The 26,060-nt window shown below is 47.9% G+C and overlaps 1 protein-coding gene and 1 pseudogene across 2 annotated transcripts in view; one reads left to right on the top strand and one right to left on the bottom strand.

Moving 5' to 3' along the window:
• Positions 1-5,982: 5,982 nt before the first annotated feature.
• On the bottom strand, positions 5,983-6,780 carry LOC100761635 (annotated as a pseudogene).
• Positions 6,781-9,088: 2,308 nt separating this feature from the next.
• Positions 9,089-26,060, top strand: part of Sema4b (semaphorin 4B) — a 41,373-nt gene continuing 24,401 nt past the window's right edge. The window contains exons 1-2 of one of the 2 annotated variants that reach the window (XM_027408230.2): positions 9,089-9,862; positions 23,165-23,430. In XM_027408230.2, coding sequence (XP_027264031.1) covers positions 23,307-23,430 — 124 coding nt within the window. In that variant the 5' untranslated portion in view covers positions 9,089-9,862; positions 23,165-23,306. Of the gene's footprint in view, positions 9,863-22,883; positions 23,011-23,164; positions 23,431-26,060 lie in introns of those variants that run through there. The other variant, XM_035442437.1, reaches the window with a different exon arrangement.

Genomic DNA, 26,060 nt, shown 5'->3' with positions numbered 1-26,060 from the left:
AACTTGTACCCCTGCCCCTGCTAGTAATGCCAACAAATTCTGACTCCATCTCTGGATTGATCCATTGACTCAGGTGGAGCCATTAGGATCCAATCATGTCTCAATGATAGATGCAGACATCAAGGACCAAGCCTTTAACACAAGAGCCTGGGTCAGAGTGGTGGTGGTAGTGGTGGTAATGGGATTTGGGGGAAGGGACCCACAACAATTGGATTCTTTCTGAGAGGCCAACCTCAAGACAAATAAGGGAAGTTCAGAGAGAGAAACAGAGGACAGACACAGGGCAAGACTCTCCTTCAGTCCACAGCACTTAGCAAGCCACCACCTGACATGCTTTGTGGTATCCCTCTTCTCTACACTGTGCACACATATTGGAGCTGTAATCATTGCATTTGCTGTGTCAATTCTCATAAAAGTTCTGGTTTGCAGCTAGAGCGTATCTTGCCAGTAGAACATGTGCTTAGTGCACACATGGGGAATCAGACTTTCTTCGGACCACCAACTCCCAACAGAGACTTAAGTATGAAAGCCTGGCCTTAGTTTAGGTTTGTTCCTAAGTAGCTCTTATAACTTAAATTAATCCATTTATATTAATCCACATCCTGTCACTCCTTACCTCTCCTCAGTGCTGTGCATCCCACTTGCTCCACATCTCACTGGTGAATCCTGCCTCTCTTCTTCCTGGAGTCCCTATTTCCGCCTGGAAGTCCTACCTGTCCTCTCCTGCCTAGCTGTTGGCCGTTCAGCTCTTTATTAAACAATCAGAGGTGCCTTGGCAGAGACACAATCTTCACAATGTACAGAAACATTATCCCATAACACACAAGGCCTTGGGTTCGTTTCCCAGTGCCACTCCTGTGCCCATACACAAAACACTAAATAGGGTGCTGTGTGCAGAGATTTCAAATAACTACATTTGGGTTTTTGTTTGTGTTTGTTGAGACAGGGCCTCATTATATAACCTTAGCAGGCCATCTACCTGCCTCAGCCTCCTGAGTGCTAGGACATGTGCCACCATGCCTGGCCTATAATTATTTTGTAACCTGCTACACTTTATCCATATAGCCTAAGACACCTGCCTTTTCTTGCTAGCCTTTTTTTTTTTGGGGGGGGGGTGTTCAAGACAGGGCTTCTCTGTGGCTTTGGAGGCTGCCCTGGAACTAGCTCTTATAGACCAGGCTGGTCTGGAACCCACAGAAATGGGTCTGCCTCTGCCTACAGAGTTCTGGGATTAAAGGCGTGCACCCTCACTGCCCAGCTCCTGATAGCCTTAATGAAAGCAGGAAAACCGGAAGAGGACACTGCCCCCCCCCCATGGATTTTATTTGGAATGTGAGGTAAAGGGAGGTCATGTGACACTTGGGCAAGGGGAGAGGTTAAAAAAAGCTGTGTGAGGCCTGGAATGATAGCTCAGTGGTTAGGAACACTGGCTGTACCTAGTGAGTGGTAGTGGCGCACGCCTTTAATCCCAGTACTCAGGAGGCAGAGGCAGGTGGATCTCAGTGAGTTCAAGGCCAGCCTGGTCTACAAAGTGAGTTCCAGGACAGCCAGGACTATTACACAGAGAAACCCTATCTTGAAAAACAAAAACAAACAAAAAAGAGCATTGACTGCTCTTTCAGGGGACTCAGTTTCAATTCCCAGTACCCATATAGCAGCTCACATCCATCTATGACCCTGTTTCTACAGTATCCAATGCTTTTTTCTGGTCCCACAGGGACCAGAAATACACTCCTACACATAAAATACAAAAGAAAGAAAACAGCTCTTTATCACAGAAAGTGATAAAGAAATGGCCAGAGACAAAGAAGAGGACAGCCTGGTGCTGTCGAAGGTCTGGCGGAGGCTGGGGGGCCTGCATTTGCAGTGGACATCACAGAACCCACGCAGTATTTCCCAAGCAGTGATAATAGTGGCATGGGAGGCGAGGGAGCTGAGTGAGGCTCTCAGGGGTTGTGGGGAGAGTGAATCTCAGTTGAGTTGGGGGGCGGGGAGAAAATGATTAATGTAGCCAGGAAATCTGTTGCTTAAACCATATTTCTGATAAATATCCAAATTTGAGAATTGTTGGAATATATTACCAGAAAAAGGAGTTTACCCCATGGAAAAAAATAAAGCTGACTAACACATGGAAAATGGGCTTCATATAGAATTAAAACGTAAATGTGTTCAGAAAACTATGATGTTTGTTGATAATAGTATACAATTTTGCAGCCTCTGGACAGAGATGAGCTTCTTGTGTTAATTCTGTTTTTGGTTTTGTTTTTTGACACAGAGTCCCGAATTATAGTCCAGGAAGTTTCCACTATCTGCTATTAATGACAACAAATTCTGTGGGTTTAAACATACTATGTAACCCAATATAGCCTCAAGCTCACATCCATCCTATTTCTTCAGCCTTCCAAGTGCTAGGATTATGACAGGGATGGATTTCTTAAACACATTTCAAAGCAGAAAACTGTAAAGCAAAAACAAAGCCACATAAACCAGTTTGATTCCTCAGGACTGAAGATCTCTGTTTAAGCTTACGTATTTGGGAGATCGAAGTCTAGCTAGGTGCTGCTGTGGGAAGTTATGAAACTTTGGGACATGGGGCCCAAGTGGCAGACATGGGCCACTGTGGATGGGCCTTTGAGGGCTTAACCTGGCTTCTAAAGTTGTACAGGCTATAGCCACTGTTCTTGGCCGCCCACCAGAACTTGATGGCAATGGCCTGTTGTGAAGACCTCACACACTTTGGTCATAGGATTTAGAAAAATCCAGCTGGTACTGACTGGAAGCTTCTTCCTCCTGGATGGCTAGGTTTCATAGTACCAGAAGGTGGTATGAAGGCTGCCTGGGTGGGAGGGAATGTTGGGGGGAGGGGGAGTTACCAACAGTATTACCCAGCTGTGAACCCTTTCAAACTACAAAAATGTTTTGGGGTAACCAGCTGCTTTCTCATTGAATTGAAGAGCCACTTCATAAGAACAGGACCAAAGACTTGGAAGGTCCTATTACTTTATCATCTTGTCAGTCATATTCCAAGCTGCCTCAGACACCATGCCTTCCCTGACACAATGAATCAGTATCTCCCTAGAATGTGAGCCCAAACAAACCCTTCCTCCATTTATTTGTTTCTGTCAGGTATGCTGCTGCAACAATGGGAAGGGCAATGAATATAGCTTACTCCCTTGTTTCCAAAGGGCTTGGAGGGCTTAAAGTACATATGTCACACACTGAAGATGGAGAATACAGACTAAAGATGTGACCCAAGACACATTAAGTAGCTACCAGTTCCTCCCCTGGGGTGGTCCCGTTTGGGATTATAGGCATTTGCCACCACCAAACCTGGTTTTTTAGGGAGTTTTGATATTGTTTTTGAGACATGGTCTCATTCTGTGGCTCAAGAACTATGTCATTCAGGTGGTCTCAAATTTGTGGCAATCCTACTGCCTCTGCTTCTTAAATGCTGGGATTATAAGCAGGAGCCACCATACTCGGTGAATTTATCTATTTATTGAACTTTTGTGAGATGCAAGGGTCCTATCAGAGCTTCATGAATGCTGAGGAAGCGTTCTATTACTGTTGCTCCCTGATTTTTATTGAATTAGTTTTTTCTGAGTGTAAAAGCTTATTTACGCTGAGCATTGGTGGCGCACACCTTTAATCCCAGCACTCGGGAGGCAGAGACAGGCGGATCTCTGTGAGTTCGAGGCCAGCCTTGTCTACGGAGCGAGTGCCAGGATAGGCTCCAAAGCTACAAAGAGAAACCCTGTCTCGAAAAACCAAAAGAAAAAAGAAAAGAAAATGATGTTGGTTCAATTCTGTCAGACTGTAGATCCTACCATCACATTTTCACCTTTTTGTTTTATTATTTTTATTTTTGTTTTCTTACTTGTTTCAAAGGGGCTTGGAAGGCTTAACAGAACGTGTGTCATACACTGATGATGAAAAATCAGACCACACAGGCAGACTGTGACCCCATAAAACTCAGTAGCCACCAATGCTTCCTTGCTTCAGTTTGCACATTGTTAGACATATTCTGGTTTTGGGAGACCTGGTTGAGGCTGGCACAGTAGCAGCTCTTAACCCAGATTGATCCTCTTGACAGCTAGATGGGTGTTGCCATGTCCCCTCTGCCATTCTCCAGCTCATCCACAACTCATCCTCAGTGACAGGCACCTGACACCCCAGCTAGTAAACACATCATGAGACAGGGTCCTTGCTTCTGCAAAGTAACATTATTATCATGGTGACAGCTAACTGTTGGAACCCTCTGCCTTCCTGCAGCAGACTGTGGGGTACATCCCTGTTGCAGAATAGAGAGTATCTGTTTAACAATGTAAAGATGTGTTGCTTTTGTTTATGCTGCATTTGTTTAATTATGTAAAGGTGTGTTGCTGTTTCACCTTGCCTGCCTAAGGTACTTGAATGGTCTAATAAAAAGCTGAACAGCCAATAGCTGAGGAGGGATAGGAGGGACTGGCAGGCAGAGAGAAAAGGGGGCCATTGGCCATTGCGGGGGGCAGACATCTGGGAGCCCCACAGATACAGAGGAAGCAGGAAAGTATGGACAGTATGTAGATGAGGTAAATGAGCCTTGGAGCAGCACACTGATTAATAGAAATGGGTTACTTTAGGTTAGGAAAAAAAAAAAGCTAGCTAGAAACAAGCCTAAGCTAAGGCCAAGTATTCATAATTAAAAATAAGTCTCATGGTTTGGGGGCTGGCGATCCAAGAAAGCCTGCTATGCATCCCAGCCTCTCTTTAGAGAGTCCACATGAGAGACTCAGCCCTAAAGGAGAGTGACCCTGGAGGTCCGAGCTAGTTCAGATAAAGCTGACTCATTTTGCCCAGAGGAACTAGGGAATTCTGTCAGCACATTGACCCTGACACCAGGGCCAGGTTAAGGCCTTCCCAGGGCTAGACCCACTGCTCTGTAGCATCTGCTATGGAGTAAGATACCATTCCACAGTAAATAAGCTTTTTTTTTTTTTTTTTTTTTGGTTTTTTGAGATAGGGTTTTGATGGGGGAAATACTTCTGTGTATGTTTATAAATAAAGTACTTGCTTGGCCAATGAGACAGCAGGTTAGGCTGGACTAGGAGTCAAAGAGGATTCTGGGAAATGTAGAGAAATGGTGTTCCAGACAGGAAGTGACATAGCAAGGAGACTCATATTTAAGAAGAGGAAAAAAGAAGTGTCGCTCTTTTTTCCCCTCGGCTCCTGCTCCAGCGGCACGATGTGAGGGACAACAAGGAGGGACGCCAATAAGGCGTCCGATAAGATAAGTCCCATAAAATATATAGATGTATGGTAATTGAGACTGAGCTAACAAATGAGAATCCTAGTCATTGGCCAAGCAGCTTTGTAACTAATACAAGTCTCTCTGTGTATTCATTTGGGCCTAACTCGGGCAGGCAGCTGGCGTAAAGCTTGCACATGGCGGTGGGGCTCAGGCAGCTTTTGGCAAAAAGATTTATTGTAACAGGGTTTCTCTGTGTAGCTTTGGAGCCTATCCTGGCACTCGCTCTGGAGACCAGGCTGGCCTTGAACTCACAGAGATCTGCCTGCCTCTGCCTCCCGAGTGCTGGGATTAAAGGCGTGCGCCACCAACACTCAACCCAATATCATTTTCTTGATTCTGCAATATCTTAGATAATGGATAATGTCATCATTGGAAGGATTTGTCGATGAGTTTTTAGGGTAAATTTGTTCTTTTTTTTTTTTAAGAAAAAAAAACTTGTCAGGCGGTGGTGGCACACGCCTTTAATCCCAGCACTCGGGAGGCAGAGGCAGGCGGATCTCTGTGAGTTCCAGACCAGCATGGTCTACAAGAGCTAGTTCCAGGACAGCCTCCAAAGCCACAGAGAAACCTTGTCTCGAAAAACCAAAAAAAAAAGAAAGAAAGAAAGAAAAAGAAAAAAAAAACTTTATTATACCTTACTATCAATTTCATATAAATATATAAAAAGTGAACAGCCCCCATCTTCCCTTGCCCTCAAAGTCAAGTCCTTTGAAGAACTTTCTTCCTTTCTATTCTTAAGCACTGGGTGAGTCTGATTGCCCAGAGAGGGTGCTGCCTTCCCCCAATGTCACAGAGCAAGGTAGGGAAGATGGATGACAGGGAAGTAGGGGGAGGAGCTAGATGGGCAGGCAGCCGGGCACTGGCTCCTTGGAGTCCTGGGAGGCCCGGGCCTCAGCTGCTGCGTGGGAAAACTGCTCCTCGCTGCTTGGCCGGCCGGTAGGTGCCCTCTGACTGGCGCTTTTCTCGAAGTTTCCGAACCAGCAGGAACAGCAACACTGCTAGGAGGATGACTCCCAGGATGGAAAAGACCACAATGACGGCTACAACGGCCTCTGAAGGCAGGCCCCCATTGGAACAGAGTCTGGGGGTAGAGTCACATTACTTGTGAAAAAGTCCGGTGTTGTTTGGCTCCAGCCGGCGGGCAGCATCGGCAGACCAAATGCCAAGAGCAGCTGCCGCAGGCCTGGGGTCGCCATGAGCTTGGGCGACGATTGGTGGCGCCAAGGGCAGGACTTCCCCGGGCTTCAATTCCTACCGCATCTTGGGGTCGAAGCCGGCACCTGCGACCCGGGACCTGGCCCAGGCGTCTGAGAGGGACTTCGCGCAGGTTCCCAATTCCAGGTCCCCGACTGGAACCCGGAGTCTCTGTCCTTCACCCTGTTGCTCCGGATCCCACCCAAATTTGCAGATCCCACCCAAATTTGTTCTTTTTTTTTTTTTTAACTTTCTTTTGAAGATTTTATTATGCATACAGTGTTCTGCCTGCATGTATGCCTGTATGACAGAAGAGGGCACCAAACCTCATTACAGATGGTTGTGAGCCACCATGTGGTTGCTGGGAATTGAACTCAGCTCTGGAAGAGCAGTTAGTGGTTTTAATCTCTGAGCTATCTCTCCAGCTAATTTGTTCTGTTTTTACAACCTCCTAGGAGCCTGCAATTATTTTAAGACAAAATAGTTAACAGAAGGATTGGGGATGTAGCTCAGTAATGGGGGCTTGCCTAGTGTGCCCAAGGTCCTCAGTACATATACATACAGTAAAAAAACAATGATATGTGTAATTCTGCAATATATATTTTATAGGAACACATAAGAATAAAAGCATGGCCTGGTGTGGTGGTGCACATCTGGTGTACATAGAGTTTGAGGCCAGCCAAAGCTATATAGTGAGATCCTGTCACAAAAAGAAATAAGAAGAGCGTGTATGCATGCATTCTGATTGGCTAGTTTTATGTCAGCTCGACACAAGCTTGAGTCTTCAGAGAAGAGGAATTCTCAATTGAGGAAATGCCTCCATAAAGTCAGGCTGTAGGCAAGCCTGTAGGGAGTTTTCTTAATTAGTGATTGTTGGGGGAAGCCCCAGCCCACTGTGGGTGGGGCCATCCCTGGGCTGGTGGCCATGGGTTCCATAAGAAAGCAGGCTGAGCAAAGCTTTTGGAGAAAGCCAGTCAACAGCACATACCTACCTATGGCTTCTGCGTCCGCTCCTGCCTCCAAGTCCTTGCCCTGTGAGTTCCTGTCCTGTCTTCCTTTAGTGAAGGACTAAGATGTGGAAGCATAAGCCGAATAAGCCCTTTCCTCCCCAGCTTGCTTTTGGTTGAGATGTTTCATCACAGCAATAGTAAGCTTAACCAAGACCGCACATTAAACCCTTAGACCGGTAGTCTGTGGGGGGAGGGAGAGGGAAGGGGAACGCAGGATGAACACAGCTACATTAATCAAGGGGTGTTTGGAGCCAGGCCGATGGTGATTATGTATGGTGAACTGAAACCACATTAACTCCAACCTCCCCACACCTGAGGTCATGCAGTAGAAAGGGTGGCATTGACAGGATGTTGGGGCTGGTGGATCAATAATGGTAAAGACCTGGCCCTTTCTAATGGGACCTTTTCCAATGATGTTTTACCCAACAAAAGGAAGGTTGGAAGTGAAGGGGGAGAAACAATGATGGAGAGCAAAGAAGCTGTGGGGGAAGTTTTAGGGTACATTCTCTTGAGGGACATGGGTTAATGAAGGAACTAAGGAGACCACACAAACCAGCTGAGTCCACGGGCCTGGCAGGGGCCAGGATTCCTGGTGTTTTTCCGAGCAGCTGGTGCTCACTAGGGTGCTCAGGAAATTGAAACTGATTCTTTTTCATAGCCTCCAGGGCCACGGTGACCTTTGAGGGACCTCTAGTTTAGCTGTGCTTGCATCGTCCTTACCAGTAGACTTCCCGGAGCACTGCCCGGAAATCAGTGATAACAGAAAGGGTGGGGAGACTTCCAAAGCTATTTGCCTAAGTGCACTCACTACCTGAGCTAGAAACACAGTATATTTTACTGTTAAATTGCGTGCTCATGAAGAGGAAGCAAAAGGAAATAATTGAGGAAGTATCTAAAGGTTTATTGACAAGGATGCTCATCTCAGCATTTCTCAAGAGCCTTAATGTTCCATGGTAGAAGCTCCTTAAAAATTTATGTTGCTGCCCTGGGGGTCGTATACTTATCTCCAGAGGTGTGTGTCCCAAAGATCTCCAGATCTCCATGCCAGCAGGACCTACATAACAGACCCTGTCTAAAAACAAATGTGTGTGTGTGTGTGTGTGTGTGTGTGTGTGTGTGTGTATAGATAAGAGTAATAGCCTAGCATGCATGAAGACTTGTTTTGCACCTTCAGTATCCTGTAACTCAGATGTGGTTATCTGCCGTTCCCTTATCCCAGGGATTGTGGAGGCAGGGGGATCAGAAATTCAAGATCATTTCTCATTTCCTCCTCCAAAATACACACTAGTACTCCCTACGCCCGGGTGGTATTACTTTTCACTGTTTTCAACCTTCCTGCAGTAAACATGTGTTAAGTAACAGGTTTTTGTAGATAGGTTAATAACCAGCGTTCTTTTTCTGCTGGAGCTCTTTCTGAGAAGGCAGAGGATCATGCACTTAGTACTCATCTGGGCCCCGGAAGCGCTGGCCCTTGGCCTATTAACGTCTCCAGCCTCTTAACCAGCCAGCTCTGGCCAGCTCAGCCACTTACGTGCCCAGAACTGGTTGTTTCAGGAACCGCCCAGAAAGCTGCTGTCCCCTTCTGTAAGATAGGAGAACCAGGACGCAAGGGCTGGAGAGGGACAGGCCAAGGTCACTTGATAAACGCTGTTTATATTTATACTATCTCCCAGCTCTGTGGGTCGCAGGTTTGTGGGCGGAGCCGTGAGTGGTGCGAGCCGTGAGAGGCGACTCTGCACTCCTCTCTTCTCTTCGCCTCCATTGTAAACAATACTACTATTATTGAGGGTTGACCAGGCGCCAGGTGTGTGCTGTGTGCTTCTCACGACGCTGAGGTCCCTGTTGGTTTCATGCTCACTTTGCAGGCGAACTAAGGCTCAGAGAGGTTAAGACACTTGCCCTAGCTAACACAACCGGTTAAGTGTTAGTGGATCTGGGTTCCAATTCTATGGATAGGAGCAGATTCCAGCTAGGGAGACCACCAGCGAGCAAACCAAGGTCAGAAACGGGTGCAACCCAGTAGAATTGGGTCTTTGTGGGCGGCACAGTCGTGCTGGGGGGCCCTGGCCCAACGTGGGTAGCATCGTGTCTTGAACTGCTGGATCAGGCTAGGGGACCGTGGAGCAGCGGACCAGAGCCAAGGAGAGTACCTCCGGACAATTCCCGAAAACGCGGGGAGGGGGGGCGGGGCTTGGCAGCTGCCCAGCAGTTCCGGGGACACCGCGCAGGAGCGCTGGACGCAGGGTGTTCATGATACACGCTCCGGATCCCCAGGGACGGCAACCGGACGACCTGGCAGTGGGAATGAGTCTGTGGAACTTCGGAGCTGCGCGCAAGTAGCCTTGTCGTGGGAGATAACTCCTCCCAGGTAGGGGACCGGGAGAGGTGGGAGCTGAGGTCTGGGGGGGGGCTGACAGGACAAGCCCTGGCCTTCGCCGTCACCCCCCACCTTTCTCCCGCCCCTCTCTCCCAAGAGGGCGCCACCTGCACGCTCTGATGGGCACCAGCCGGGGCCAGTGGGGGAGCCTGTTGCCATGGCAGCGCAGGAGGTTGGGCCCACGTTCCCATGGCCACCGGGGGCCTCTTCGCGAATCCTTTTACAGTGTCTTTCAACACCGCCCCCTACTCCTCAGCCGGGAGGAAAATTACTAGGAAAAAGGCCTTAGGCTCCTCCTCTGAATGTTTGTGGTTGTGACCTCTGAGTTAGGGCCTTTGTCATGGCTTCTTTCTTCTCTCTGAACAACAATGTGGATTAAGGGCCCGGAGGGGGAGGAAGTTGGGGTCCTGGGAATGAGGCTTTAGCCTCTCCTTAGCTGTTCTAGTTTAGCACAGAGACTCAGGAGGCCTGGGTCACTTAGAAGGTCATCAAACCTCTGTTCACATTCCCTCACCTGTCATGTGAATATGTTGTTTAAGAATCACAGGAAGGGCTGGGAAGATGGCTCAGCAAGATAGGCGCTTGCTGCCAAGCCCAAGGACCTGAGTTATGTTTCCAGGACACACATTGCCCTCTGACCTCCACCTGTGCAGCTTGGCACATGCTATGGCCATCATACATGCAAACACACATAAAGTTAGTAAGTAAAAGGTGACAAACTTGAAAGAAAAAAAAAGGTATTGGGAGTCATCATAAGGGCCGACTGCCTAAGAACTGGATTCGTTGGAACTGGGGGAGATTGAGGAATCACCTTTCCCCTTCTCTTCCTTTGTTTTCACAGGGGAAGATGGACCTAGAGATACCCAGTTATCTCCTGGGCGATAAAGTCAGTGAGCAGGTAGAAAGGTCAGGATTTCAACTTAGGCTCTTTCCTAGGCTGTGGTTGAGAGTGATTTTTTTTCTTCTTCTGAAAATCAGAGAACTAGGAGTTATATCTTTTTTGCACTTAAGGTCTTGAACTCTCAGTGACAGGTGATCTAAAGATGGGGTGGGATGTGTGTGGCAGTATGGCTTACAGGATAAAGGTGCCTAGGTGTCTTCAAGCCCTGATGACCTGACCTGATCCCAAGTCCTACATGGTGGAGGCGAGAATGACCTCCTGAAAGGATCCCCTGACCTCCGCATACATGATACACATGCTCCCTCCCTCCCATGTAAGTAAATAAATGTCATTTAAGAAATGATGGTGATGGCGCAGGCCTTTAGTCCTAGCACTCCGGAGGCAGAGGCAGGCAAAATCTCTGTGAGCTTGAAACCAGCCTGGTCTACAAGAGCTAGTTCCAGGACAGCCTCCAAAACCACAGAGAAACCCTGTCTCGAAAAACAAAGAAAAAAAAGAAAAAGAAAAAGAAATGATGGAGATGGGGCCAGTGTAGCTTGGTGGTAGAGCACAATATTTAGTGATATGTGTAAGGCCCTAGATTTATTCCACAGGACCAACAGGAGATGATGATGATGATGATGATAAGTGAAGGCTGGGTATGGTGGTGCACATCTGTACTAGCATTTGAGAGGTGGAGGCAGGAATATTAAGAGTTCAAGGTTATCCTCAGACACATGAAGTTGGAGGCCAGGCTGGGATACATGAGATCCTGTCTCAAACAAAAATTAAAGAAATGAATGAAAAAAAGAGTCCCAGAGCGCAAGAACTCTGCACCAGGAAGTCTTTCAGCTCTGCCTGGGGCAAAAGCCTTCCATTTCCTGCCATCTTCAGATCATCTGCAATGTTGGCATCACAGTTTATTGTAAATGTCTTATATACATAGTAAATCATTATATCCATTTTGGTATCATGTAACCCAGACTGGTCTTGAACTCTCTGACACCAAGAATGACCTTAAACTTCTGGCTCTCCTCTTCCCAAGTGCTGGGATCACAGGTCTATAGTACCACGACTTGTTTCATGCAGTGCTGGGAATCCAACCTGGGCTTTGTGCAGGTTAAGCAAGCATTCCACCAACTGAGCTACATCCCCAGGCCCTGGGACCCTCAGTTTAACACAGCATCTGACAGGAGCCAAACATTCAACCACCCTCCAGCATAGCATCTCTTGTGAAGCCATTAAAGCTGCTAAGAAGGAGAACAAGAAAACCCTGGGTTGCCCTAGGCAGGGAAATGGAGCCATGCCTCCACCCCCAACCTCTTTGAAAAGAATAACAGAAAGAAAGTTAGGTAAAAAAGGATCCGGGAAGGAATAGAATGAATCACTTGGAAATGATTTGAGACAGTCATCAAGAGTAGAAAACTCATTTGTTCATTTAGTCAGCATTTACCTGGTGCCTGCTGGTTCCAAGATCTGCCCTGGGGCTGGACCTTTAAAAACCTGAGTTAGGCAGGTCTGGTCTCTGCACTCAAGGAGCTTGTAGAAGAGATAGGAAGAGAGGGGTGAGGTGTGTAAATGAGTGCTTTACTGCGGCATACTGAGGGCCTTAATGGAAATCCGAGCCCAGGGCAGAAGGAGCCCAAAGGAGCAACTCCGGAAATCAGTTGTAAACAGCAGGATCTAGTCTGTGCTGCCTGGGAGTCCTTCTGGAGTTCTGCCAGCTTGCCCTGGCTACTATCATCAGAGACAAGGGATTGAGCCAGTGAAAGTGTCTAAAGAAATGTAGTCCAGCCTGGGCAGTCTCTGCAATGAAGCACTTCACAAATTGTGATGAATTATGAAGTCCTTGTCTGCTACAAATATGTTCATCATCTTGAGCCATGCTTAGAAGGCAGCAAACGAGTAAGAAACAGTATTGGATGAATGAAAGGAAGGAGGAAGGGAAGGAGGGATGGAAAAGGCGGGACGAAAGACAGCTGCTTGTACCATCAGAAGTGGTCAGAGGTGGTGCACGCTTTAAAGGCAGGCGGATCTCTCTGGGTTCCAGGCCAGCCTGGTCTACAAAGTGATTTCCCAGGAAACAGCCAGGGCTGTTACACAGAGAAGCCCTGTCTCCAGCCAACAAATAAGTAAAAATGTAGAGATGGCTTGCCAGTTGAAACAAAACACCACGATGAAATGTTGTTTCTAGGTATAGTGTCCACATGAGTTCTGGAGCCTGCAGATCCCTTGGCCCCAAGTTTTCACCTGGCACATATATGGTCCTAGCAAGACCCTGAACCTCTGCAGCTTGCCATCTATGTAGTGGAAATATGACGCAAGAACTTTGATTTTGCTCTGTTGTGAGGATTGCAGATTCATAAATGTGAAAAGATCCACATAGTGCCTCACTTACAGTCAGCACTAAGGAATATATTACCTGTATAATTGTCAAGTTTGATTCAGGTGGGGGAGTTTGACAAATACTTCATGTGAAGATTACATAGCTATTCCATGATTTCTTTTTATCAGATAAAGGCTGATTTTGTAAGTTCCTTGTTTCTGCAGACAAACACACTTTAAAGAAATGGTTATAACTGGGTGTGGTGGTACACACCTGTAATTCCAGCACTTAGGAGGCTGAGGCAGAAGGGTAGTAAATTTGTGGTCTGTCTGGTCCATGTTCAAGGTCAGTCTGGGCTTTATAGTAATGCCCTGTTTCAAAACCAAAACCAAACCAAGACAAGGCTCTTCACCTTATCCTAGAGTAGGATGCATAGTGAAGGCAAAGCTCCTTTCTGGAGTACATTAGACAAGTGTTCTGACAACTAAGTTGTATCCACAGGCCTTGAAAGGACATTTTTTTAGATTTTTAAATTTTATTTTATGCGTACGAGTGTTTTGCCACAATGTTGTGAACTACACTTGTGCCTTGTGCCTGTGGAGTTGAGAGGTGTTGGACCCCCTGGAAGTGGAGTTAGGGGTGATTGTGAGCCTCTCTGTGTGGGGGCTGGGACAGAACTTGGATTCCCTGCAAGAGCAACAAGTGCCCTTAACCACGAGCCATCTCCCCAGCCCCGACAAGGATCTGACATTAGATGAAAACTCCGATTCCTGTTCTCCAGCAGTAGCATCATCCTTGATTCCTAGTGTCCTGCATCCCACTATGGAGTAAGGGCCTGTGTTCTGCCCCACTGGCTGCAGGCTGTGGTGAAAGGCCTATGGCGGCACTCCTACATGAGGTACTGGAGATCACAGCATTGTGATGGAAATCTGTGGTTGCTCTTCCAAGGGGTCCTGAGAACCACAGAGAATGGCGGTAGCCTACTCAGAGCTCCTGCTGGGGTCAAGCCCCAGAGATCTGGGGTGTCACAATGCACATCTGGCAGTAAGAATCCCTGGGATTTTCTAGTATTGCCAGAGGACTCATCCAGGTGGGAGTCTCTAGTGGTGCCTCATGCCATCTGTCTCTGAGTGTGTCACCTGATACCATTTGTTTTTCTTTTCTGAGACAGGGTTTTCTGTGTAGCCCTGGCTGTCCTGGAACTTGCTCAGACTCACAGAGATCCATCCACCTGTCTCTACTTTCCAAGTGCTGAGATTAAAGTTGTATGAGACCACCATCCAGCCTGATACCCTTTTTCTTTCTCTTTCTCTCTCTCTTTTCCTTCCTTCCTTCCTTCCTTCCTTCCTTCCTCTCTCTCTCTCTCTCTCTCTCTCTTTCTTTCTTCTGTATACAGTGTTCTGCCTGCATGTATGACTGCAGCCAAAAAAGGACACCAGATCTTATTATACATGGTTGTGAGCCACCATGTGGTTGCTGGGAATTGAACTCAGGACCTCTGGAAGAGCAGCCAGTGCTCTTAACTGCTAAGCCATCTCTCCAGTCCCCTGATACCATTTCTTTAGGGTGGCAAATTCACATACTGTCATGGCAGAACACTCCTTGGAATGGCCACCCTGGCAAGACACCGTTGGGAGTTGCAGGAGATTGGTAGCAAAACTCATCTTCCATCTCCACAATTCTCCCAAGACACACTTGTCCCTGCTTACTTTCTTGGTTCAGTATGACAGCCAAGAGCAAGACTGTGAGAATGAGTCAGCTGGGGCGATTTAAGATGACAGAAACTTTGGAGCTAAAGAGTTCCTCCTCTGGGAAGGGAGAGAGAAGGGACTTTGGGATGGAAGCTTGGTTTCCTGAGGATAACGGTGGCATGGCCTTCACAGTGGCTGGGGGTCTGTGGACTCAGTAGATTTAAGACAAAAAGAACTTGATGGCAAGTCGGGAGATAGTTTTTTGTTGTTGTTGTTTTGTTTTTTGTTTGTTTTTTTTGAGACAGGGTTTGGGGGATAGGCTTTTAAAATCTTTTAAACCACCAGGCGTTGGTAGCTCATACCTTTAATCCCAGCATTTGGGAGGCAGAGGCAGGTGGGTCTCCATGAGTTCTAGGTCAGCCTGATCTATAGAACAAGTTCCAGGACAACCTCCAAAGCAATACAGAGAAACAAGCAAAAAATCTTTTAAACCTAGCAGTGTGGTAATGGCGAATGCCTTTAGTCCCAGTACTTGGGCAGCAGAGGCAGGAGGATCTCTGTGAGTTTGAGGCCAGCCTGGTCTACAGAGTGAGTTCCAGAGTCCCAGGACCCCAAGGCTATACAGAGAAACCCTGTCTCAAAAAAACAAGAACAAAAAAAGTTTAAATTTTATTTTTTTTGAGACAAGGTCTTGCTAAGTAGCTCTGGCTGGTCTTGAACTCAATCTGTACCTAGGCTGGCCTTGTAATTTACAGTGCTGCTCCTGCCTCAGCCTCTCAAGGATTTCAAGTATGAACCTGTCCTGGGTGGGCTTCTTGATTTGAGATCTTGAAAGAGAACAAGGTCTTACAAGCTGGACTGGAAGCTGAGACTCAGCTACTAGGCCCTTAGCCTTCTGTTCCCTTCCTTGCCTGGCCCAGGGTGCCTGGCTTCCACCTCTGAGTGGTTGCAGTAGTTTGAGAGCAACAAAGAATCACTGAGCAATTACTACTTCAGGGATCAGCCATGCTTGTCCCCCTGACTGGGCAGACCTATAGGCACAGACAGCAGGAGTAGGGGAGCACAGGAGTGACAGTGGCAACTTCATGTTCCACCCTGCCTGGGCAGGGACAGGCTGAGCCTTGCTGGTTGCACCACAGCCCTGTAGGGTGGGGGGATCCCCTCCCAGGGAGTGGCCAGCTCAGGCCCTAACAGGCCCAGTGGGGGCGGTGCTGTGTGGTGGGCTGTTTGCCACAGAAGGCACACCCAGGCTTGGGTTGGGCAGGCTGGTTCTTTCTGCCCAGGAGAGTTGCAGCCTCAGCACCATGTTTGCAGGAGGCAGCTGAACCCAAGGGAGCACCAAGAAGGGGCTTCTAAGATGCTACACTTTGTTGAAGCTATGGGGCAACTTTCAGATGGGAGGAGGTAATAGTCTGGGACATAGGGCATTCACTCTGTGCCAGGCTGCTGATGACTTTATAGGCGCTCCCTCATGTCCCCTAATCATGCCATAAAGTACTGTATGTAGTATTTCTACCACAGGAGAAGCAGCTGACAGAGGGACTGTGGTCTGGCTCATACATAATGGGTAGTGGTGAACTTTCTACTTTGTGCTCAACCCATGAACTCTACCACTTAATGGGGCATGTAGGGGTGGGGAGTGTAGCAAAGGACTGTAGAGGGAAGCTGGTCTGGGGAAAAGACAAAGCTATTTGATTATATTTGTTGCCAGACCCTGTTGAAAGCTCTCTGAGAGAGCTGAAGGCACTGTTAGTACCAGCCCCGGGTGGATGCCCTCTGCTGAAGAGGTTGCTGCCTGTCCCAGGGACCTGGCAGTCATTGGATGATTTAAAAGCACACACAGATTTTTAAAAGCATACACATAGACTGGGTCAGCGTTGTTGTTGTTGTTGTGACTTCCTCATCCAAATGTATTGAGCTGCTGCCCCGGCCCCTGGGGGAGGAGAGACAGCCTCGTGCCTAACCAGGCCAGGGTGGGGAACTGCAGCTGCAGGTTGGCAAAGGGAGGGGAGCTTGGGGCTACGAGGGGATGGTGGCAAGCAGCCAGGTCCTAGGGAGCTGGGCCACAGCCAGTTCATGTCTGAGAGACCTTGCTAGGCAGCCTGCCAGTCAGCACCCAGGGGTGGGGGAGGAGGTGGGAGGAGCCTGAATGCTGCCCAAGGAGGGGTGGGTGGGACCTTTGGGTTCAAGCTCCACTGGGCTTGGCAGGAGGCCCCTCCCTTGCATGGCAGCAAACAAAGCTACAACTCCAGAGTACAACTGTGGGAGTGCAGAGCCTTGCTCCCCTGGGTGGGAGTCAGAGGGGACAGGCCTGGCAAGAACCCTTTGGCATGTTTCATGAATGCCCAAGGACATCTTCCTGCCTGCACCTGGGCAGAGGCTGTACCAGGGCAGAGGGATGAGTGTTTGTGACGGGCTGGCTGTGAGATGTGTTTGCTCATTTTCTGTTTTCATTCCTCCTTCCCTTATTTCCTCTTTCTTTTTCTCTGTCTCTCTCTCCTAGTGTATCAGTTTGTCCTTTTCACATGATTTACAGTCATGGTCCATTCCTCCACTCTCCCTATTTCTTTTCTCCCTATGTTAGAAGTCTATAGCAAGGCATGGTGGCACACCCCTGCAACATCCAGCAAGGTAGAAGCAGGAGCTCTAGAGTGCATGGCCAGTGTGGACTACATAGCAAGTTTTAGGCCACCTTGGGCTATGTGACACTCTAAAAAGAAAAGGCTTAAATATAGCAGAATACATAGATTTTTTTTTTCCCCAGGCTGGTCTGGAACTCACAGAGATCCACCTGCCTCTGCCTCCAGAGTACTGGGATTAAAGGCGTTCGCCACCAACGCCCGGCTAATACATAGATCTTAAGATCATAAAGCTCAGTATATTCTAACACGTACACACACACTCGATCCAGATACAGAATCTGTCATCTCTGAAGTCTCTTCATCTGCCTAGGAGGCATGTGCCCACTGGACTCCGACGTCTCTCACTGCACGGCAAGTCTGTCTGGGCAGCAGCAGCTGCTGCTTCTCCTCCTGTTGGTTTTTCGAGACAGGGTTTCTCCGTGTAGCCCTGGCTGTCCTGGAACTTGGTCTGTACACCAGGCTGGCTTCAAACTCAGAGATCCTCCTGCCTCTGTGCCCCCCCCCCAGTGCTGGGTTAAAGGCATGTGCCACCACCATTGCTGGGCTTATAATATTTTTTTTTTTGCGGATTTTTTAATTTGAATTAGAAACAAGATTGTTTTATAATATATTGTTATGAACATTTTACCTGTCATCCTTGCACTGGTGTGTGTGTGCCAGTGGGTGGGGGCTGACAGGATGGGAGGAAGAACAAAGGTGGATGGAGGGCCAGACTTAACAACTTGTGGATGACTTCCTCTTGCAGGGTGGGGTGCAGAGGAAGCATCGCTTTTTTCTTGTTCTGGTTTTTTGTTACTCTCTTTCCAAGCTGCCTCCCCCCCACCCTCAGTTCTTCGTAAACACTGACATCTGGCTGAAAAACACTTGCCTGGATCTAAGAGTGGCAGTGGGGAGCAGGAGACACATCTTTGGCTTGGGAACCACTCTTGAGCCTACAGGAAGTTAATTCAAAGGCAGTTCTCTGTCAGTCACGCTTCTATTCTTTCTAGTCTGGGAGAGCACATTAGAAACCACATTAGCACACTTAACAGAAGACAGTGGAGTCCACTAGGAACAAGGCTGCCATGTACATGGATTGGAGGGTGCTTCCCCAGGCCAAGAGCCAGGGACCCTCATGTAGATAGCTCTATGTGGTTCCTACTGGAGTGCCTTGCTAGGCATGGGGGAGGGGTCAGAATATAGAAAGGCCCGTCACTGCTCTCTAGGGGCTTGCTGCCCAGTTGGCGGAAGACATATTTTCAAAGCAGGATATAATTAACAACCATGAGAGGCTGCATCAGTCCCTGCCTCCTCAGGGATGAGTACAGCCATCAGACAAGCCCTTTGTTGCCTAGACACAAGAGCAGACCAATCCCCTGCAGCTTTAGGAGCTCCTGATGCCCAGATTCTGGCTCTCAAATGCTAATTGAGGAGGTAGCCATAGATCAAGCACTGCTCTAGACTGGGCTGGGAAGCAAAACAAAGTGCTGTAGTCAGCAAACGCTGACTTTTGTGTGTAGGTACTTGCATGGATATGTGTGTGCTCATTTGAGATTCCCATACATGGATATGTGTGTACACATATGAGATTCACATGCGTATATGGAGGCCAGAGGACAACTTTGTATGTCACCCCTCAGGAGCCATCCACCTTTTTTTTGAGACAGGGTCTCTTACTGGAACTTGCCAAGTAAGTTAGGCTGGCCAACAGGGAACCTAGGGGACTTGCATGTTTCTACCTCATCAATGTTGGGATTACAAATGTATTTTTTACCATGCTTGGCTTTTTCTCCCTCCCCCGCCCCTCTGTTTTTCACATAGTTCTGAGATCAAACTCAAGTCTTCATGCTTGCATGACAAGCATTTTATTTATTTATTTATTTTATGTGCCTGCATGCATGTCTGTGTGAGAGTGTCAGAAGCCCTGGAACTGGAGTTACAGACAGTTGGGAACTGCCACGTGGGTGCTGGGAATTGAACCAGGTTCTCTGCAAGAGCAGCCAGTGCTCTTAACCACTCTCCAGCCCCACATGACACTCATTTTATCTACTGAACTATCTCCTCAGCCCTAGTCAAGGTTTTTAAAAATCTTTTTCTGTAATATTATTATAGATATGGTGAAACTATGTAGTGAGGAGGATACATAGCCAATTGTTCAGCCTACAAAGAGCACTTGGGAGACTGAGATGGGCGGATCTCTGTGAGTTTGAGGCCAGTCTACAGAGCAAGTTCTAGGACAGGCTCCAAAGCTACAGAGAAACACTGTCTCGAACGTCCCCTGACCCCCCAAAAAATATTGGTCACTACAACCCTCTTGGAAGTTTCTTCTGGCATGCCACTAGACACTCTGTTTTGACATGTCTTTTTGTTTTCTTTCCCTAAATGAAGAACTAAAAGATTGTTATAAGACATCCACAATCTTTACATAGTTTGACCAAATTTTGCCAACTATGCTCATACTTAGACACACACACACACACACACACACACACACACACACACACACACACTTTTTTTCGAGACAGGGTTTCCCTGTGTAGCTTTGGAGCCCATCTTGGCACTCGTTCTGGAGACAAGGCTGGCCTCGAACTCACAGAGATCAGCCTGCTCTGCCTCCTGAGTGCTGGGATCAAAGGCATGCATGCAACACCATCACCCAGCACTGCAGCACCTTTTTCCTCCAAAACTCAGGTGAAGTTCACAAATCTTTATCTTTTGTCTTTTCACGGTAAGCCTCCCCTATTTTTACTATTTATTTGTTTATGTTTTTACTTTCACCATATTGACCTTTTTGATGAGCCCAGGCTTGTCATTATAGAATGCTTTTCATGCTGGATGTATTTGCTTTCCTTCTCATTGTTAGATGTGGTTTAAACCCTTTGGGTAGGAACACCACAAACATTGGAAATGTGAATCTCTCATGGCACTGATGAGAGAGGGCAATTATGTCATACTCCTACTGCAGGTGATGTTTCTTCTGACCTCTTGGCTAAGATGGTGACCACCAGATCTCTTTGGCAGAGATACATTTTCACTTGGGGTATAAGTCATCTGTGGGACAGACTCTCAGACATTGTTTCCTCAGTCTTTACATCCAGCCATGATCTTTGTTAACTTGGCTAATCCTTCCATGTCTACACTGATCAGCCAGCATTTTTCCATAAAGAAAAGTTCCCTTCCCTTCCCTTTTCATTTCTCTCTGAGTCACACTATGGACTAATGGGTTGTATTTTAATTTGATGCATTAGAAGCCATTACTTATTATGCCATTTTATGACCAAAGTGGTCATCAAACTGTCTCCTATATCCTTTAGGCAAAGCCTCATTGACTTCTTTGCTTTCAGATTCAACAAAAATGTTCGCCTTGTACTTACCTTTTCATCCTCCAAAGAGATTACTTTCCTTTTCTAGGGGAGTGGTGTGCAGAAACCAAGATCTGGAGGCTAAGTCTGCACACCCATTATTTTTATCAGTGACTTGATTAAAGGTCTAAGGAATACTTAGTCAAATTTACGATGACTTAAAACTAGAAAGGGAGGCACCACATGTATGATATTATAATTGATATTCAAAATGACCTGTGGGATAAAATCTGGGCCAGAACCAATAGATTTAAGAGTGATAATTTTGAAGCCTTGTGTTCAGTTGAAAAAGCTAATTGCATAATTTCAGGTTTGGGGCCCTGTTCACTAGGTAGAAATTGGTATCAAGAGATTGTTCTGGGTTGTTAGTTAATATGAGCTAGTAGTAGCCTGCGATTCTTATTACGTTTCATTCACTTCATTCCTTCAACCAATATTTATTGAAGGCCCGCCTACCATGTATATAGGCACCATTCCAGGTGTTTGGGAGGTTTTGAGCAGAAGAAAGCTGTGCCCTGATTTCTTTCATTTTATTTATTTAAGATTTTTTTCCTTTTTTTTTTTTTTTTTTTTTTTTTAAGACAAACTCTCTGTGGCTTTGGAGGCTGTCCTGGAACTTGCTCTGTAGACCAGGCTGGTCTTGAACTCACAGAGATCCACCTGTCTCTGCCTCCCGAGTGCTGGGATTAAAGACGTGTGCCACTACTGCCCGGAGTATTTAAGATTTTTTGAGACGGAGGCTCATGTAGCACTGGTTGGCCTCTAACTTGTTTTGTATCTGAGGTTGCCCTGGAATTCCTGGTCCTCCTGTCTCCACCTGCCAAGTGCTAGAGAATTAAAGGCATGTACCACCATTTCCATCTGGCTTTTAAAAATTATTTTTAAGCCAGACCTGTGGCCCACACCTTTAATCTCAGCACCTGGGAAGCAGAGGCAGGTACATCTCCATGTTTTACAAAGCCAGTTCCAGAACAGCCAGGGCTACAAAAACAAAAAAGAAATTGTTTTTACATGTATCTATTTAGTGTCTCAGGCACACACAGGTCAGAGGATAGAACTTTGGGAGTGCATTCTTTCTTACCATATGGGTTCTGGGATCAAATTTAGGCTATTAAGTTTGACAGCATGTCTCTCCACTGAAACATGTCACTGAACCATAGTCCCTGACTTTCATTTTTAGGGACTCTGGCTACTGTGTTGAGAAGAGATTGTAGAGTAACGGAAGAAACATTGAGAAGACCCTTAGTGTAGCCAGGGGAGCAAGGGTGGGAGGTAGGGAAGCAGTTAAATTTTGGATTTTGGGTTTGCTAGTGGGTTTGGATATGAGAAAAGACATGAGACTATAAAGGCTGTCAGGGTGGTGATGGTACAGAAACTATGGGACATAAATAAGTCTGTTTTTAAGCAAGGAGACCTGGGACCACCAAGCACCTGTCTGCCCTCTATCTGTGGGAGAGGATGTGGGGAACAGTGGGGGTGGAGATGGGAGGACAACTATGTTGCTTTGAGACTGCTGATAGTGGCAGCGGGTGCAGAGTAGCTGTTTGACCACTGCAGAAAGTTCTGGGTGAAATGGTCTCATTGCCACAAGAACAATGAACACAGATTCTCAAGTTTTTAATTCTGTCCACGCACCTAGGAAAGCTGAAACGGGTTCCCTAAACCTTGCTGTCTCTTTGTTGATATTCCTTCCCATCTCCCACCTCCTTACGTCCCTTTCTCCCTCTCTACTTAAGAGCCACCAAATTGACCTCAGGCCCTGTACCTGCGGGTGAGTATCTCTGGCGGCGTCTTACTCCATCCTTAGGGACTCCTTTCCTATGCTCAGCCACGTGCTGGTTGTGGGGAAGGTCCAGCCTCCTTGGCAGTGCAGTCCATGAAATCCTATTATCCCACTTGAACTAATTTTGCACCGCCCTGGGCTTCGCGTGGACAGAATTCTAAGCATAGACAACCCAGCAGAGTATCTAGATTCTAGACCATGCATAGACCTCCCGCCGAAGTAAGACTGGAAAGCCACCAACCAGTCCCAGTGTATGCACAGCTCCTGGAGCTGGGGGGTGGGGGGTGGGGTGTGGGGCAGGGACCCCGGCAGCCGGAAGGAGGGCGGGTCCGAGTGGCTCCTGCAGCCTTGCGAGCCCCTCAGTCTCTGATTCAGGTCCCCAGAATCTGCTCCTCCCCATATGCCCCAAGCTGGGTGATCCCATCCGGCACCCATCGTACTCCAGCGTCCAGGAAGGAGGAAGGGGGAAGAGCTGGGTGAGAAGCAGCCAGGAGGCCGGCCTTCCCGCGACTTCCTGCTCCGCGCCCTCCTCCCTGCGGCTGAGCGCGGGACTCCCACCCCGCTGCGCTCTGGGCAGTGGAGCCTGTGGTGCAGCCACCCACGTGACCGTCTTCCCCGCTACCCCCCTAGGTCCGGTGGTGGAGGCCGAGGGAAGGACCCGGGGGCCGAGCTGCGCGTGGGGCGGGGCCGCAGCCAGCGACTCCAGTTGAGCAACCTGAGCCGGAGCTGAAGGACGCCGCTGGCTGCCGCGGTCCGAGCTCCACGCGCCGGGATGGGCCGGGCGAGCTGCTTCGCCCTGCTGCGCGCGTTGCTGCCGCTGCTGCTGCCACTGCTGCTGCTGCTGCGACCGACGACGACGACGCGGGCGCTCGGCCCCCGGATCAGTGTGCCACTGGGTGAGTACTATGGGGCAGCGGAAGGAAGGGAGCGCGGGCCGCGAGGTGGTTAGTGCGGGAGGCCACGAAAAAGGAGAGGTTGAGGTCCAATACGTCCCCTTCTCCTTTCAAAATGCTGTGGTCAAAGCGAAAGGGAAGGGAAGCTAGGGAGCGGAGAACCCCTTTCTTCCATTTTTTAAATGTGTACCTAGAGAAGGCCATTCACTCCGTTGCAGCTGCTTGTCTCCCAGGAGGGGGCACACTGGTACTGTTTGGGGGTGGAGGGCTCAGGTGCTGGCCATCCAGTCTACTCATCTACTTGTCTTTGATGATGACCAGAGCCAACCTCGGAGCCACCCACGGCAAAGGGCTTAGGGGACGGCTGCTAGCTGCACTATAAACTCTGGGCTTCTGGTATTCTTAGGCAGCCACTGAAGAGCTGCGGGTGGGCGCCAGGTCTTTCCTCCCTGCCACCTCTGACTGACTCCCCCCTCACCCCTCACACACATCAGGACTTGGAAACTGACATTCCGAAGACCCTACAGGATCCTAACTAGAGGGACCTGAGAGTACCATCTTGGCCGGATTCCTTTCCTGTGGCTTTGCTTTACATCTGCCTCTGTGGCTGACCGTGGTTCCAATCCTCCACTCTCTCTTTACTCCTCTTCGTCTGATTGTCCCTGAACCCTGGGGCCCTCAAGTTTTGGAATTCTAGGGACTTGGTCTTTTTTGTTTTGCTTTTCGAAACTTCGACAGTGTTTCTCTTCGTAGTCCTGGCTGTCCTGGAACTGACTCTATAGATCAGGCTGCCTCTGCCTCCTGGGTGCTGGGATTAAAGGTGTGTACCAAGAGGTGGGCTTGGGTCTTGAGCCCATCAAATACCTCCTGTCCCTGCACTCCAGTTTCCTCCTCTGCAAAGGTTGCTTAGGTGTAGATACTTTGCAAAGCCATCTTGGGAAATTTATGAAATTTGGTGCAGTAGGTGGGCATCAGGCACATAGGTGCCAACAGACATTGGTTGGCCAAACCCCTCTAACTTGCAAGCTGTCACGTGTGAGTTAGAACAGAATGTGCATAAATTAGAGGTTACAGACTAAAACCCTACCAGGCTTCCTTCTTCTTATAGCATCCCCACCCCTGAAAGCATCCCATTTGCAAAAGGGTAGAACCAGCTCTTCAATTAAGGCCCCCTAACAGGGTCTGAATCTCTTATCAGAAACATTTGTGGTGGTCCAAGTTCAAATTCTGCCTCAGCCATTTAGTTCCCATGTGACCTTGAGTGAACAACTTCTCTGTGCCTTGATTTCCTCATCTGTAAATAGGGATATTAGCACCTTGCTCAAGGCTCAGCCCATTACAGTCTGTCAAGTCCTTAGGATAGGGCTTGGTACAGAAACCTTTCAGCAGGTGTTTGCTGTCATTCTTGTTATGTTAAAATTGGACCACTCCTGCATGGAACTGGGTGGTTCTCCACAGGGTGGAGATGGTTCCAGAGTGTTAGTTTGACTGCAGCCCCTTGGGAGTTCTGTTCTTGAGGTTAGTAAGGACTGAAATCTGAACCAGGGATTGTTGCTCTGCTACTTTAAAAATTTTGTTTAGCTTGTGTGTGGGTGTGTGGGCACAGGCAACACATGTGGAGGTCAGTGAGGTCAGAGGGCAACTGGCAAAGTTCTTCAGCCATTAAACTCAGGTCATCAGGCTTGGTGGTGAATGCCTTTTCCTGATGAACCATCTTGCCATACCCTTCTTACCCTTTTTTCCCTTCTGAGCCAGTAAGGAACCCATCTTGCATTAAGTAAGTTACATCAGAGCCAAACTTCTGTCATTCTGTGTTTCCCTAGAGCAGTGGTTCTCAACCTTCCTAATGCTGCCACCTTTAATACAGTTCTTCATGTTGTGGTGATCCCCAACTGTAAAATTATTTTCATTGCTACTTCATAACTGTAATTTTGCTACTGTTATGAATCATAATCTGAATATCTGTTTTCTGATAGTCTTAGGTGTTCTTATTTTGTAAAAGTTTAAAAATATAAAAAAAGAGACATGAGATGAGACGTTAGAATAAGAGATACATTAACCATGGTTTATTCCAGGTGGGGGAGGAGGAAAGCGGGAGAGAGAGGAAGGCAAGAGAGAAAAGTGAGGAAGAGGAGAGAGGAGAGAGCCTAAGTGGGCAGGGCTCTGTCTTTTAAAGGGGTCCTTTACACCTGCATGCAGACTTAGTTCCCATGGAATCCTGGGCTGACTAGGGTACTGCCTGAGTGGATTCTGCCAGGTAACAGGGCCAGGCCAGCGTAATGCCTGAACCTTTCATTAGGTGACCCCTGTGAAAGCGTCTTTCAACCCCCAAAGAGGTCAAGACCCACATGTTGAAAACCATTGCCCTAGACCCTTAGACCCTCACAGCTTTAGGGGGAAATGCAGGGCCTACAAGGTGGGGACAGATGCACCTGGGAAGGCAGGACTAGCTCTTAGGACCACACCAAACAGCAAGTCTTGTGTCTCGAGGAATGGTGGGAAGACTTGAAAGAGGCCCTGCTTCCCAGGAAAACATCAGTCCTTGGTTACTGCACAGTTCCTGGACCTAGCCAGTTTTCACAATTTTATAACCTTTTAGGGCTGCCACAGGTGGGCAGGGGGTGTCTTATGCA

The sequence above is a fragment of the Cricetulus griseus genome, chromosome 3 (assembly GCF_003668045.3).
Source record: "Cricetulus griseus strain 17A/GY chromosome 3, alternate assembly CriGri-PICRH-1.0, whole genome shotgun sequence".
NCBI lineage: Eukaryota > Metazoa > Chordata > Mammalia > Rodentia > Cricetidae > Cricetulus > Cricetulus griseus.
Note: the sequence above shows the minus strand (reverse complement) of the source record. Positions and strands in the feature narration are given on the sequence as shown.